We start from the raw sequence: 14,608 nt of genomic DNA, 5'->3' as shown, positions 1-14,608 counted from the left end.
GGGTTATGGCTCAGTGGTAGAGCACTTACCTCAAATGTGTGAAACACTGAGTTTGATTCTCTGCACTGCATACAAATAAAAAATAAAGGTCCATCAACAATTAAAATAAATATAAAAAATTTAAAAATACACATATGGGGTTCTACTTCACACTTACTGAATCACAGTGGAACTAAAAAATCTGCATTTTACGGGCTGGGGTTGTGGCTTAGTGGTAGAGCGCTTGCATTGCACATGTGAGGCCCTGGGTTCGATCCTCAGCACCACATAAAAATAAATAAAATAAAGGTGTCCATCTAAAAATAAAAAAAAAAAAATCTGCATTTTAACAAATTCTAGGAGCTTGTGTAATAAAATTTTATAATTAGTGCCTAGTGCCACCTAACTGTGGACTATCTATATTCCTATCTGCTGCTTTTCTCCTCCCACTATCTTGAGAGAAAGAAACTCAAGCAAACTCAGTGATCCTTCTTGCAAGGTCTCCAGGGCTTAACCTTTGAATTCTCAGTCCCCTGGGTGTTTAGGCCTTGTGGGAGCGTAGCAGCCCCAGATTTTCTTGCTGTTCTCCTCTGCAGAACTTTCCTTAGTCTCTGCCCCACCCCCTGGGAGGGATCAATAGGACACAGTTATGAATAGGCCCTTTCTGAAATCTGGCAGAGAGGAGAGAAGGCCTTTTTGTTAGCTGCTGTAGTCAATACAAAAGAAAAGCAGTGCTGGGTCTCAAAGCCAGACTTTGTGCAAAGGGGAGATGTGGAGGTCTCAGGGTACTTCAGCTTTCTTTTTTTTTTTTTTTAAGAGAGAGTGAGAGAGATAGAGGTAGAGAGAGAGAGAATTTTTTAATATTTATTTTTTAGTATTTGGCGGACACAACATCTTTGTTTGTATGTGGTGCTGAGGATCGAACCCGGGCCGCACGCATGCCAGGCGAGCGCGCTACCGCTTGAGCCACATCCCAGCCCCGGTACTTCAGCTTTCTGTGCGTGTCTAGCTATTGCATTCTCTGCCACAGTATACAGAAAGCTCAATCCAAAGCGGCCCTAAAGGGGGCAGAGTAGGTAGAGTCATATGGCTCAAGATACTCCCTTGTGGGTCAACTTTCCTGAATCTGAGCAGCAAACATACCAAAGACATGGAACCATTTACAAAGTAGCTGACAGAGGTTCCCAGCCTTGCATGGGCCTGCTCATTTTAAGTCACAGGGGATTTGTGAAGTTTGGGGCAAGAGGACCAGGAAGAAACTCTGGCTGGCTAAGGGGTATTGTTAAAATGAGCCGAAGACTTCACAGGAATAGGATACTATAAAAATCAGTCAATGTGCTATTCAAATCCAATCAAGTATATAATTTAGAAACCTGGGAGGAACAGAATGGCCGTGCCTATCTGCCTATTGGGGTGTGACAGACCTTAGTGTCAAGAAATGGTATAACTTTAGCACAGAGAAAAAGGTTGCAAAACCAACTTCAAGTGAAGGAAATGGACTTGAAGTTCCTTGTTTTCATCATGACCATAAAAAGGGCTCAGTGTGTCCATTTGGAGCTCAGAATTGTCTGGACCTAGGCAGCCCCAGCAGCAGGAGTTCGGCACTTCTTTCCATCATTTAAGTTCTGTTCTTTCCCAGGGCTGCTCTTGTACCTGGACATTTCTCCTTCAAGGACTGTGAAAACTGGAATCAGATCAGATTGGGACTCAAGAGTCCAAAATACTCCACAGTGGTATTGGGCTTAGCTGCATTCACCACTCTAAACTATTGTCTGGAAAACACAAGGGAGAGCAGCTTTGACCAAGTGGGCAGGTCTTTTTGTCTTTCTCCTAGAAATAGATCAATTTCCATTTCCTAAAACTGAGAAATTACTGCAATTCATTCAGGCCCTGCATCTGATCTGGTTCCCCCTGGCCATATGATAGAACCAACATCAGAACTTTCCAGGAAACCAGGCTGGTTATCAGGTTATAGGAAACAAGCATATAAATAATTGATCAGTTCAAATCTGTGCCTCCAAAGATCGCTGATAAAGATGAGACAGCCATCCTCCTCCAATTTCAAGAAAGCTTGGGTCTCTCGACAGGCGTGGTGGCGTACACCTGTAATACCAGAGATTCAGGAGGCTGGGGCAGGAGGATTGCAAGTTTGAGGCCAGCCTCAGCAACACAGTGAGGCCCTAAGCAACTTAAAAAGACCCTGTCTCAAAAAAAAAAAAAAAAAAAAGGCCTCAGTAGTAAAGTACCTCTGGTTTCAATCCCTAGTGCACGCATGCACATACACAAAATTAATAAAAGCAAGCAAGCAAACTTAGGTCTCTAAAATGTTCGAAGATGTACCTCAAGAACTTTGGCCATCTCTGGCTGTATTTAAAGATTACACATAGCCATCCAATTGTTATTCCAAGTTGTTCTCAGTAACAGAAAGGAATCCTCTCTTTTCACTTGGGCCACATCTCAGGATATATCCCATACCTTCTCCTAGTCTATTGGTCCTCAGATCCCTCACAAAGATGATTTTTGTCACTCATAATATCTTTGTTTCTTTGAACCTGTCTAGCTTTTTCTTTTACCTTCTCTTCCTATAAACATTATCTTTATTAATTCCATCTAGTTCTAAGCAAACTATTCAAAAAGAATTCTCAGAAAGTATTTAAATTTTTTTTGTAATTGTAGATGGACACCTTTATTTTATTTATTTTTATGTGGTGCTGAGGATCTAACCCAGTGCCTCACACATGCTAGGCAAGCCCCTAAGCTACAGCCCCCAGCCCCTCTCAGAAAGTTTTATATTATGTATTGCATCTGTTGTGTTGTTCGAAAGTATGTGTTGTTCCACTTTTGCCTTTATTCATCACTAGCAGAAATAATCTCTCTCATAAGCAGCATCATGGTGTCATCTGAAAGACTAGGCATAAAGATCAAAAGATTTGTGTGACTATTTCAATTCTAACAGTTACTGGATAGATGACCATGAACAAATCACTGGATTTCCCATTTATTCATTCATCGCCTAGTTTTGTACTATTCACTAAGCTAGGTGCTAGGAACAAATATTCTTTGTTCTTAACAACTCATAATGTAGTAGTATAAAGAAAAAGATAAGCATATAGTACAAAATAAATGCCATAATAAAAGTTTTACACAGGGTTATCATAGGAACTCAGATGTAAGACCTCACAGACCAAAGTTGAAAATAGGAGAAACAAGAGTACACTCTAGGAGGTTTCTCTGTGGGATAGAGAATGAGTAGGAGCTAGCCCAGTAAACAGGCAGGAGTACATCCCAGACAGGGAGTTCCAACTAAGGGGAAATACATAGACTTAAGTTCAATGCTAGGGGAATGAAAGTTCAAGGGAAAATGTGAGAGAATAAGAATTGAAAGGAGGGGAGGGCTAGGGCTGGGGGTGCAGCTCAGCATTAGAGCACTATCTCCCATGTGTGGGGCCCTGGGTTTGATACTCAGCACCACATAAATAAAATAAAAAGGTATTATGTCCACCTACAACTAAAAAAATATTTAAAAAAAAAAAAAATTGAAGAGGGGCCAGGGCATGGAGACTGTTGGATGTTACATTTAATAGCTTGGACTTGATCTTGTAAGTCAGCAGCTGTCAACAAGCATGCTGCAGTACACTGAAGTGTTATGATTTAGCACAAATGTGCTGGCACAGCTTGATGGATGTGTAAAATCTGCATGTAAATAAAGTAGAATGAGCTAGCAAAAAAGTGAAAGGTAAGAGGCATTGTACAAAATCAGGCCAGAGTCAAAAGACTTCTTACAGTTAGCAAAACATTAAAATCTTTGTTTCTGGGCCATGTAAAACTAGGTAGTTGTTCAGTGCAGCGCACACCTGTTATCCCAGTTATTTGGGAGGCTAAGGCGGGAAGATCACAAGTTCAAGGCCAGCCTCAGGAACTTAGTGAGACCCTGTCTCAAAATAAAATTAAAAAGGGGCCAGGGGACCCAGCTCAGTGGTAGAATACCCCTGAATTCAATTCCTAGTACCATAGGGGAAAAAATATAAAAACAAAAAATGTAGCCACTTTGAGATTCTGTATTTGCCATGGCTTTCCCCATGTTCGGAGTGAGGGACCTTTGTCTTCTAAGCACACCACAACTTCATCCACTTGTGCTAACTGAAGTTCAGTTGGGGGTAATTTGGATTACAGACAAGCAAATCCTCTGGACCTACACTGCCTTCACTGCTGCTGGGTATTTTTGTTTGTTTCTTTTTGTTACTGGAGATTGAACTCAGGGGTGCTTAACCTTGAACTACATTCCCTATCCCATTTTTTTGAGACAGGGTTTTGCTAAAGATCCCATTAAATTGCTGAGGCTAGCCTAGAACTTGTGATCCTCCTGCCTTAGCCTCCTACATTGCTGGGATTAGTCTGTCCTACTGTGCCTGGCTCTGTTAGATGATTAAGGGTTCATAAAAGCGGCTGACAAAGGAGAGACCTTCATAGATGGAGAGAAATTTGGAATGATTAGATACAGGGGAAGGGCAACTAGGAAAACAAAAATTCCTCAGTTTAATATTTCCACATTTTCATCATGCTATTTTGAAGTAAGCCATTTTAGTTTAGTAGCAGCACTGTGGTGAAGTGTGATGAATCATACAAAGATTAGCGAAACTTCTATCAAGGAATACTATCGTGGAATATCCACTAGCTTGTGTGGTATATTATCAGGATAGGTACTGATGTCAGTTGAGTAACTGACCTTTGTTCTAGTCTCATAGAAGAGAATAATTAGAGGAGGCTGCTTTAGTTTAGAAGGTAATAAATGAGCCCATGCTCAAGGTTCATGTCCTACATTCTGTTGTCACATTAACTCAGTCTGATGACACTCACCCAGTTCAGATAAGGCATTCTCTACCACAAGAACCCAAACTAACCTTTCTGCAAAATGGTTTTAGCCTTTTATGTGGTGGACTTCAAGGGAGGTAGCTGTGCTTTCTGAAGGTCTGACTAGAACTCCTCGTTTGACGTTTTCATCTGCAACTGTGGTCACTTCCCACAGTTTTAGAAGCTGCTAAACTCCTACCTACTTAAAAGTTATCTCTCTGCAACATATTGTGATTATACTTAAACCTTAAGCTTTTAATTGCTTTTATTCCTATTCTGCTATACTAGGGACAGACACAGGGCCTGGCACATGCTAGGCAAATACTCCACCACTGAGCTATATATCTAACCCTCCTCCTTCTTTTTCTTTTTTAATATTTTTTAGTTGTAGGAGGACATAATGCCTTTATTTTTATTCATTTATTTTTAAGTGGTGCTGAGGCTCGAACTCAGGGCCTCACAATGCTAGGCTAGCGCTCCACAGCTGAACCACAATCCCAGCCCTGCCCTCTAACCCTTCTTTAGATTTTTAAATTCATTTAGTCAAGTAGTATCTTCCTATTAATCTGAATTTTTAATAAGAGTAGCTAGGCAATCTTTGAACCCCTTCATGTATACTACCAAAAATTCTTGCTCCATATTCACATTTTAATTTTACTGCTGGTTTAACGTAGGAAGATGACCAGACAATGCACTTTAAATAATTCTCATTACTATGGCTGCAGAAAGACTGAAGGAACTCCAGACTTGGTTCAAGTGGGAAAACTGTCTTACTTCATTCCCAGGACCTTCAACTGAAAGGAAACCAGGGATTTGTCATCAACTTAGCAAATCAAAAGCTGGAGCCAAAAAGATACCTCAGCATGAATTAGCAGCAGCAAGAGCTAGGACTTTTAAGTCAGGTAAAGCTGGGTTCAATTCCTAGATCAACCATTTAAATTACAACTAACCGGGACAAGATTAAAAAAAAAAAAAAAGTCTCTGGGCCTCTTAGGCAAGAATAAAAAGAATGCAGTTACATAAATCACACAAGAGGTTAACACATGGAAAATACTGTCCTGAGCATTTCTTTTTCCTTGCAGTGCTGGGGATGGAACCCAGGGCCTCATACATGGTAGACAAGATCCCTACTTCTGAGCCACATTCCCAGGCCACCAGGCTTTTTTATCTGGATGGCAAAGAAACTCAGCAGTGCAAACTTTTTCAAGTGCTTAAGTTTAACCTCAGGGCAATAATGGAGAGATTTTCAAAATTAAAAATTGTTAGTGTACAGAATGGAAAAACAGTGCAACCTGGGACATTTTACGTGAATTAATTCTAAACACTGCGATTAGGGAAAAGGGTCAAAAGGTCAGTTTATGGTTTAAGAGTTATTTTTAATTGCCAGATACTCTGAACCAATTTAACACATTTAACAATTTTTCCTCTTTTGTACCCAGGATTCCTTATAACTATTCACCCCACCCAAGAAGGTAAGCGTACATTCAGTTCCACAGAAAAGTAGCAAAATGATAAAAGTATCCAATTTACTTATGATAAGGTAGGAAAAAAACCATCCCTTCTTTTTCCCACTGGAATCCAAAATATGATAAAAGGAGACAGAAAGACATCAGCAAAGTTCGAGTGAAATGGACATTTATATTGAAATATGCACTAAACAGAATGAGTACTAATAGTCAAGGAAACTTTGCCAAAGCAGAGTCACAAGCTCCCCTTGGGGAGGTTCAGTCAGCCAGCGGCAGTGATTCCCCCAAGGAACACCCCAAGGGAGTCTGGGGCTCCTCTCCAAAAAGCCTCCTTTCAAGAAGCGCCCACTCACTGCTCCCACATGGACCCACACAGATTCAGGAGCCTGGACATGCTCCTCCTTTTCAAATAATTTTAGTTTCTTCTTCACTGCAATAAATATAAAATTGGCAATGTTCATACACCACAGCACAGACATTATTTCAGGCTTTAGCATACAACTGTAAACAGTGACTAGGTTAAAAAAAAAAAAAAGGCCAAGAATTTCTTTTTATGTTTTTAAACAAGAGTCAACAATTATTTTCCTTTTTTGTGATACGAGGGATTAAATACAGGGCCTCACGCTTCCTAGGCAAGCATTCCACCACTGAGCTACATACATCCCCAACAGGTTTGTTTTATTTTGAGACAGGGTCTTCCATGCTAAATTGCCTGGGGTGGTCTTGAATTTGGGATCTTCCTGCCTCTGCCTCCTAAGTAGGTAGAATTACAGGCAGGCACCGATTACAATTCTTAAGAACAGACCATGAGGTACTTAAGATTTGTCTTGGCGGATTAAGATTTTTGACAGAAGATTCAAGGTGATGGCCAGATCACTGCCTATGGCAACCTACACTGTGTGGGCAATAAAACAACTTGCACTAGATCGCCCTGAGGCAGTCTACCTTCAACCCAAACACAGGCATCTTTAAAGTTCCATCACTGGCTACCAAATAGCAGGAGGGTGGGCAAAGGGATTAAAATTTTCTGGGAAAGGAACAGAACAGTATCTCTACTAGCTGCCTGGAAAGTTGGCCCCTTAAATCATAACAACTAGGACATTTCACGGACAGTGCATTAAATTTATATTTTAAAAAAAGTACAGACTTTGCAGTAAATTCTGTCACTGAAGCAAACTGGGATGTTAATCAAAGTAAAAAAATACATTTTGTCTAGAGCAGTGCAAAGAAATCTTGGCAAGAAATGACAGTGGACTCAACATCTGCACATTAGCAACAGGGCAGAATTTTATTTAAAAGGCTAGTGGTTCAAATACTATTGCTTGAATAGCTCTGGTAGATATAAAATGTACTATCATCTGAGGTTTATACACATAAGCAAAGGAGCTGAGGCCAGCTCACAAAGGGATATTTGATCCTCAGTGACAAGAGAAGCTAAAAGCGCATGCTTGCAGGAATAACCTAAGGGATTTATTTGGACCATATTCCCACCACCTCTGACAGACACAAAAAGACCCAGATAGGAACCTGGCTTTCCACACAAAATTCTGGCTTAATTAACACTCCTTCCTGCAACTATATATCTCATTAAGAATTAAAAAAAAAAATCTGACTTGAAAAACTGAAGAGCCTGGGCTACCAAAAATAAAAAGGGAATTTTAATATAGTAAACAAGTTTAGTAAACACCATGTATATTTTCTGTTGTTAATGAAGACATGATACATTCAGAAAACTAATCTTTTTTTAAAGACAAAAAAAAAAAAAAAACAAAAAGAAATCCTAGAAAGAGGCTCAACAAGGAAAAAAAACCAGCCCAAGTTCAATCCTTCTCAGTCAGATGTGAGTACTACACAGATCAGTACCTTTCTATGAACACACAAAGCCCTGCCAGTTGCTTTGCAAGCAGCACATAAAACATATACCTTCGTTACTGAGTTTGAATTTAAGCAGAATCATTGCAGAGCATTTTGATGGGTCATATCACTACCCAATCTGGTCCAGTTTAAAATGTTTGTAGATCCAGTTTGTATGTACTTCATAGGAATAATAAACAATAAACCACCTACTGTTCCATTATTTTCTTAAATGGCAGTTCTTATAGTTCAAGCGAACCATTAAGATTATAAACAGCGCTTTTGAAATTCTCAGATAAAGATACATTAATAAGAAACCTGAAAAGTTAAGTGAACCTAGTTTTTTTTTACTAAACTGCCAGGATAAAGGTAGAAAGCCTATCAGTAGCTTTACTGTTTTCTCACGAAATGTCAAAAGATTTTTTTGACTGATATTAAAAAAAATAAAATATAGAGCTGGGGTAAGAGGGTAGTTCAGTGGTAGAGTGCTTGCCTAGCATCTGCAAGGCCCTGGGTTTGATTCCCAGCACTGTAAAAATTAAAAATATACACCACAGAATACTACAAAATTTGAAATGTCAGGCATTATGGAATGAGAAACAGAGTTCTGATTTTTTTTTTCATAAAAGGAAACTGTAATAGGTTTTAATGAAAAAACAAACTAGAACTCTGAATATGGATAACACCACACAGACTCTAGCACAGAACACCACACACAAGAATGAGTTACACATCAGTAATATCATCATGAGAGTAAATGGCTGGGGACTCTGACTTCCAGCAATGGAGCTCCTAGATCAAAATTTGTTAAAAGCTCGTAAGGTCAATAAAGACCAAAAAATAAAATTAAAAAGGAGAAGGGATGAGGAGATAAAGAGGAGGAAAGGCTGCATGCATGAGTCTATTATAGACATGATATTCAGCAGCATAAAAAATAATACCCTCCAAAAAGCTTGTCAAAGGGGGCAAAACCTATTTTTCACTGTTAAGCATGGGAAAGATAAAGAGTGGTACAAATTCACTTGTAACTATCGCATCTCCCATATTTGAGTAATACACATTTAATATGATGCTATATGTTAAGAAAACACCAAGGACATATATGAGTAAAACAAAACAAAAGGCTAAATTATGAACCTTAAAAACTGGAAAACAAAAAACAAAAAACATCTGTTTAAAGCCAAGTAGGTGTGATTGTGATAATTATCATATGACATAATCCTTAGAAAAAGGCCAAGAAAAGAATCTTCATATTATTCAGTACTTGGGCTTGATGATATCCTAGGAAAAACAGTGATAATTCAATGAATGTGTCACACAAACAACTAAAAAGTCACCTTCTGGTTTCAAATCAATTTAAACAACAATCTTCCTTGGCTAATTTTTCTCCTGTGTCAAACAAAACTTCTATATACAGGACCAGTTTAAATCCCTCCTCCCTTCAAACACTAGATATGAGCATCCAGGAGCATTCTACAATGCAAAGTGCCTTAAGAAAGAGGATTCTGTAGTGCCAGTGATATAACTGATCTGAGGAAGCTGGGATGCTATTAACACTGATGGGAGCCAGTCAGGCAATGGTGGTCTGTTTCTCCTCAGGTGTTTCCTCCAGCAACTGCATGATCAGTTCATGGAGGGGTTTGCAGATCTTTGCATAGCCCCCGCCTGTGAGATGCAGAAAATCAAACATGTCATGGCAGGAGATGGCACCGTCCGAGTGCACGAAGCCCCCATCTGTATCCAAGAGCTGCACATTGGCAAGCTTCGGCAGGGAAACCTTGAGAAGCTGGTTCACCTTGGCATTCTTTTGCCGCAAAGGGTTGGGCTTCTCACCTCGAGGTAATAAACCCTGGGGCAAAACAGAGAAGAACATTAAGTTTGAAGGTTCATGTGTTTTTCTTCACAAGCTTGTGATTTCAGATATTTCTGGAATACTTACTTCATTTGACACTGTAAATAACCTTTGATTTCTAAAACACAAGATTAGTTTTAGTGGAAGCTGACCAGTCCTGCTTAATTTCTTCATTTTTCTTTCCTCCTCCTGTCACTCAATTCTTGGCTGGTGTTCTTTGGGGAGGCACCCTTAGTCTACTATTATCTCTACTCTAAACACTTCACCCTAAAGCTTCAGAATTACATACTGAACTTCTGGCTACAGAACCAAACCTGGATGCACTTGAGGTACTCCCAACAAGTCCAAAAGCAATTCATCATCTTCCTCTCAACCTATGCTGTTACATTCTATCAACTGGTCATTCCAACATCCCTGAGTCTCTCATCCCACACACCTTATTTATCACTGTTACTGTGCTGTTGCATCCTAAATATTTCTCTAAACCATCTACTTTGTGTGTGTGTGTTTTAGTTGTAGATAGACACAATATCTTTATTTAGTTATTTTTATGTGGTACTGAGGATGGAACCAAGTGCCTCACACATGTGAGGCAGGCACTCTACCACTGAGCTACAAGCCCAGCCCTAAACCATTTGCTTTTTTTCATCCTGATCATATACACACACTGCTATAGCTCAGGAACTTACCACCTCAATTCATGTAAAAATGAAATGTCCTGACTAGACTTCCTAGCTCCATTGTTGTTTTCCGTTCAATCCTGTCTCCTATAGCTATCAAAAAAATCTAGCTCAAAGCCATACTTATTAATGCCATATGGAAGATACACCATAATACACTAGAAGAGAATTGGAACCAATGCAGTCTTGGTGAATCAGAGCCACATAATACCTGGCAGGATAAAACAAGGTGCCCTAAAATGATTTTAACTTGTATTAGTGATCTAATATAATTTTCAGGTAGATAAGAAGTCTGTCAGCCTACTAAAAAAGAAAAATGCCTACTCTTTCTTATATAGAGCACAGTTTTATCATCCCAAACTAGCAGTAGTCTTTACAGAAAACTGATCCCATTACAGAACTATTGTCAGATATCCCCAACCTAACTGGGTGTAGTGGTGCACACCTGTAATCTCAGTGACTCAGGAGGTTAAGGCAGGATTCTGAGTTCAAAGCCAGCCTCAGTAACTTAGTGAGAATCTGTCTCAAAATAAAACATGAAAAGGGCTAGAGATGTGGCTCAGTGGGTAAGTGTCTCTGGGTTCAATCCCTGGTAACAAAAGAAAAAAAAAATCTCTAATATTTCAGTTGGTTGATACCCAATAGAAGTTACTTTTATTTAAGCAAAAATTTTTCCACTAGCTTCTCTTATAGGGTCTGTATGGTAACAGGTCTTATTTTACAGAAGTATATTTCCTGCAAGTATTTTTTTCATTTGTTTATTTATTTATTTATTTTTGTATGTGGTGCTGAGGATCGAACCCAGGGTCTCGCACGTGCGAGGCGAGTGCTCTACTGTTGAGCCACAACCCCAGCCCCTGCAAGTATTTTTTTTAAAAAACATAGCTGGGAGGCTGAGGTGTGGTTCAGCCGTAAAGCGCTTGCCTTCCACGTGTGAGGCACTGGGTTCGATCCTCAGCACCACATAAAAGTAAATAAACAATAAAAATACTGCGTCCATGTATAATTTAAAAATATTAAAAAAAAACATGCTCAAAATATATACATTTTCATGTCTAAGCTTTTTCAGAAAATGTTAGGGCCAGGAGCACCAATTTATTTTATAAGTTTATAGCTCCAAAGAGCTATAGAGAATTATGACTCATTACCCTGGTCCATTACTGTCTATCCTTATTAAGTATCTCAAAAATTTTACAAAATGAAGTCAAACCCTAGTTTGTATTTCTGTTAAAAGCATAAGGTGTTGTATCTAATAGTTAACAAAGAAAAACACTCTTCAGTGCTGACATGTTAAAGTCTGGGTAGACGGGGCTGGGGATGTGGCTCAAGCAGTAGCGCGCTCGCCTGGCATGCGTGCGGCCTAGGTTCGATCCTCAGCACCACATACAAACAAAGATGTTGTGTCCGCCGAAACTAAAAAAATAAATAATAAATATTTAAAAAAATAAAAAAATAAAGTCTGGGTAGAGATATAATGAACAATAGGAAAGATGACCAGTGAATATCCATCAACAACTATATATATATATATATTTATTTATTTATTTAAGTCTCAAGAACAGGGAAACATATTTACTGAGATTTTTTTGCCAAGGATGAGAAAAATTATGCATTTGTATGCCATCTTCCTTAATATCACTACTGAGGGTATTCCATATGATTCCCTCCCCACATTGGTTTTTAACAACTGCTAAAATATGGTAATGTTAAAGGAAAAAATATATATATTATACTCCTAATCCCTTCACCTTCTAACAAGTGTTAATTTTGTTTCCTTTTAGCCCTTTTCCAACTACATGTTTAAGTAATTCTAAATATAATATACATGTTGTTTAGCATTCCAACTTTTCATCTAAACACACCATAAAATCTGTTTTTACACAGCCCTTATAACTGTAATGTATTTAACACCAACATATTCAATGACTTTTGTAATCACATCCCTATACTACTGGCTATTTAGGTTATTCCCAATATTTTAGTATTATCAATAATTAATACTTCTGTATTTTTCAAATTTCAAAATCTGCCTGAAATAAAGAATATTTATGGAAGATTTACCCAGCAACATTCATACAACAATATTTCCTAAGCAACTACTAAATTCTTGTCACTGTAATTTAAAAGTAAACTGTTAACCACAATACAATCCTTTCTGGAATAATACAGGATATATCAACAAGTAAATTATACCATGGAATAAAAAAAAAAAAAAGATCTGGCTCTGTAGCATCGATAAATCAAAATCAAGTCTCCCTAGCACAGCATACTAGGCCACATGATCTGGCTCTGGCCTCTTCCTCCTGACAATTAGAGCCTCAAACTTTATATATCCTCCTATGTTTACCCAACAAATACATACAGGTACAAGCCTTTGATCATTTTCTTCTTTTTTCTCTGTAATGCTTCCAAAGTTCTTCCTTCCCCATTTGGAGAACAATGAATTCTTTAAAACTAAACTCTAATATGGTAATGTTTGTCTAAAACATCCTCTGTTCTTTCCTCACTGCCATTAGTATACAGTAGAGTAATTCCCTATATTGCTGTCTCCATCTACTAGACTGTGAACTCCCTCAGAGGGATGATGCCTTATTCATTTTTGTGTGCTCCAGACCTAGGATAGTGCCTTGTATACAATGATCCTTATGTCTGTTGAACAAATGGCTACCTTCTTAACATTATCTCATTAAAGAACTAAATATGTATCAGAGTTTACTAAAATGTACATTTCAAATATGGCTAAAAAATATCTATATCTAGGCTTTTACACTAAGAAATATAGCTGTTTATCTTTAAGACTATGAAGAATTAGCTTTAACTTTACAAATGATAACACTTTCTGCTTAAGTAAGATTATGAAGTATCTCTTTTCCTCGACAGAAATTTCTGATGTTTTAGAGAATTCAGATATTCTAATACATATAACACCTCTAACATACTAACAGCAGATCAAACAACAAAGCTAACCTAAAACTAGGTTTATTAAAAAGAGACACAGGACTCAAACAAATCTCTATGTACAATTTTTTATCAATAAAGGTAACAAAGAAAAAGGCTACATGAGGCAACAAAGGATTTCCATATGTCTGAACAAAGATAAGCAGATAAAACAACCCTATAGTTGGTATAGGGAATGCTGAGACTAATAACAGTAGGAGATACATCAGAGAATAAAATAGGTCAAGTAGTAGTACCTTAAACTTTCACCTAAAGATTATCCAGATTCATCAGCCACAGTATTTTTAAAAAGATTCCTCAGCAAAACTAAAGTATCAAATTCTCCACTCAGCAAAGATTACATACCAATACGATAATTTTGGCCTGTGGCTGCCTTGTGTTGATAAGCTGTACGATGGCCTCAATCCCGCCTGCTACCTCTTCAGCTGTATTTTCATGGTTGTTTGTTCCTACCCAGACAACAATGACCTGGAAGGACGGAAGAAGGGGGGGAAGGCGGGGAAGGAGAGGAGGGGATAAATACCCAGAAATAAAGGAATGTCTAATATTTAGATGAAAATCTGATGTCAACAAAGAAAGAAATATGAACTTCTCAGCTGATGCTGGGTAACTTCAACTAGGCAGCTATCTTAAAACATTGATTTATACCTCATATCCTGCATCAGGATAAATTCCAAGCAGAGTAATATTTAATTGGCAAAACTATACTAGAAGGAAAAGAGAAAATTCTATTATTATAGAGTAGGAAGCTAATCTCTCTAGATTTTGAGAGATTAGCTTCCTACTCTATAATAATAAGATTTATGGAAAACTCAACTATATTAAAATAAAATCTAGGGGCTAGGGTTGTAGCTCAGTGGTGGAACAGCTGCCTAGCATGTGTGAGGCACTGGGTACGATTCTCAGCATTGCATATAAACAAAAAAGTCTACTGAAAACTAAAAAATGTTTTAAAAATATAAATAGGG

The 14,608-nt window shown here is 38.2% G+C and overlaps 1 protein-coding gene across 1 annotated transcript in view; it reads right to left on the bottom strand.

Annotated features, from left to right (window-relative positions):
• Positions 1-2,961: 2,961 nt before the first annotated feature.
• Pafah1b2 (platelet activating factor acetylhydrolase 1b catalytic subunit 2) overlaps positions 2,962-14,608 on the bottom strand; it is a 30,252-nt gene continuing 18,605 nt past the window's right edge. Inside the window, exons 5-6 of the mRNA XM_027930552.2 lie at positions 13,986-14,108; positions 2,962-9,999 (exon numbers count right to left, since the gene is read on the bottom strand). Coding sequence (XP_027786353.1) covers positions 9,721-9,999; positions 13,986-14,108 — 402 coding nt within the window. The 3' untranslated portion in view covers positions 2,962-9,720. The remainder of the gene's footprint in view (positions 10,000-13,985; positions 14,109-14,608) is intronic.

Source organism: Marmota flaviventris, chromosome 9 (assembly GCF_047511675.1).
Source record: "Marmota flaviventris isolate mMarFla1 chromosome 9, mMarFla1.hap1, whole genome shotgun sequence".
NCBI lineage: Eukaryota > Metazoa > Chordata > Mammalia > Rodentia > Sciuridae > Marmota > Marmota flaviventris.
The sequence above is the reverse complement of the archived record's forward strand: the minus strand, read 5'-3'. Positions and strand labels throughout refer to the sequence as shown.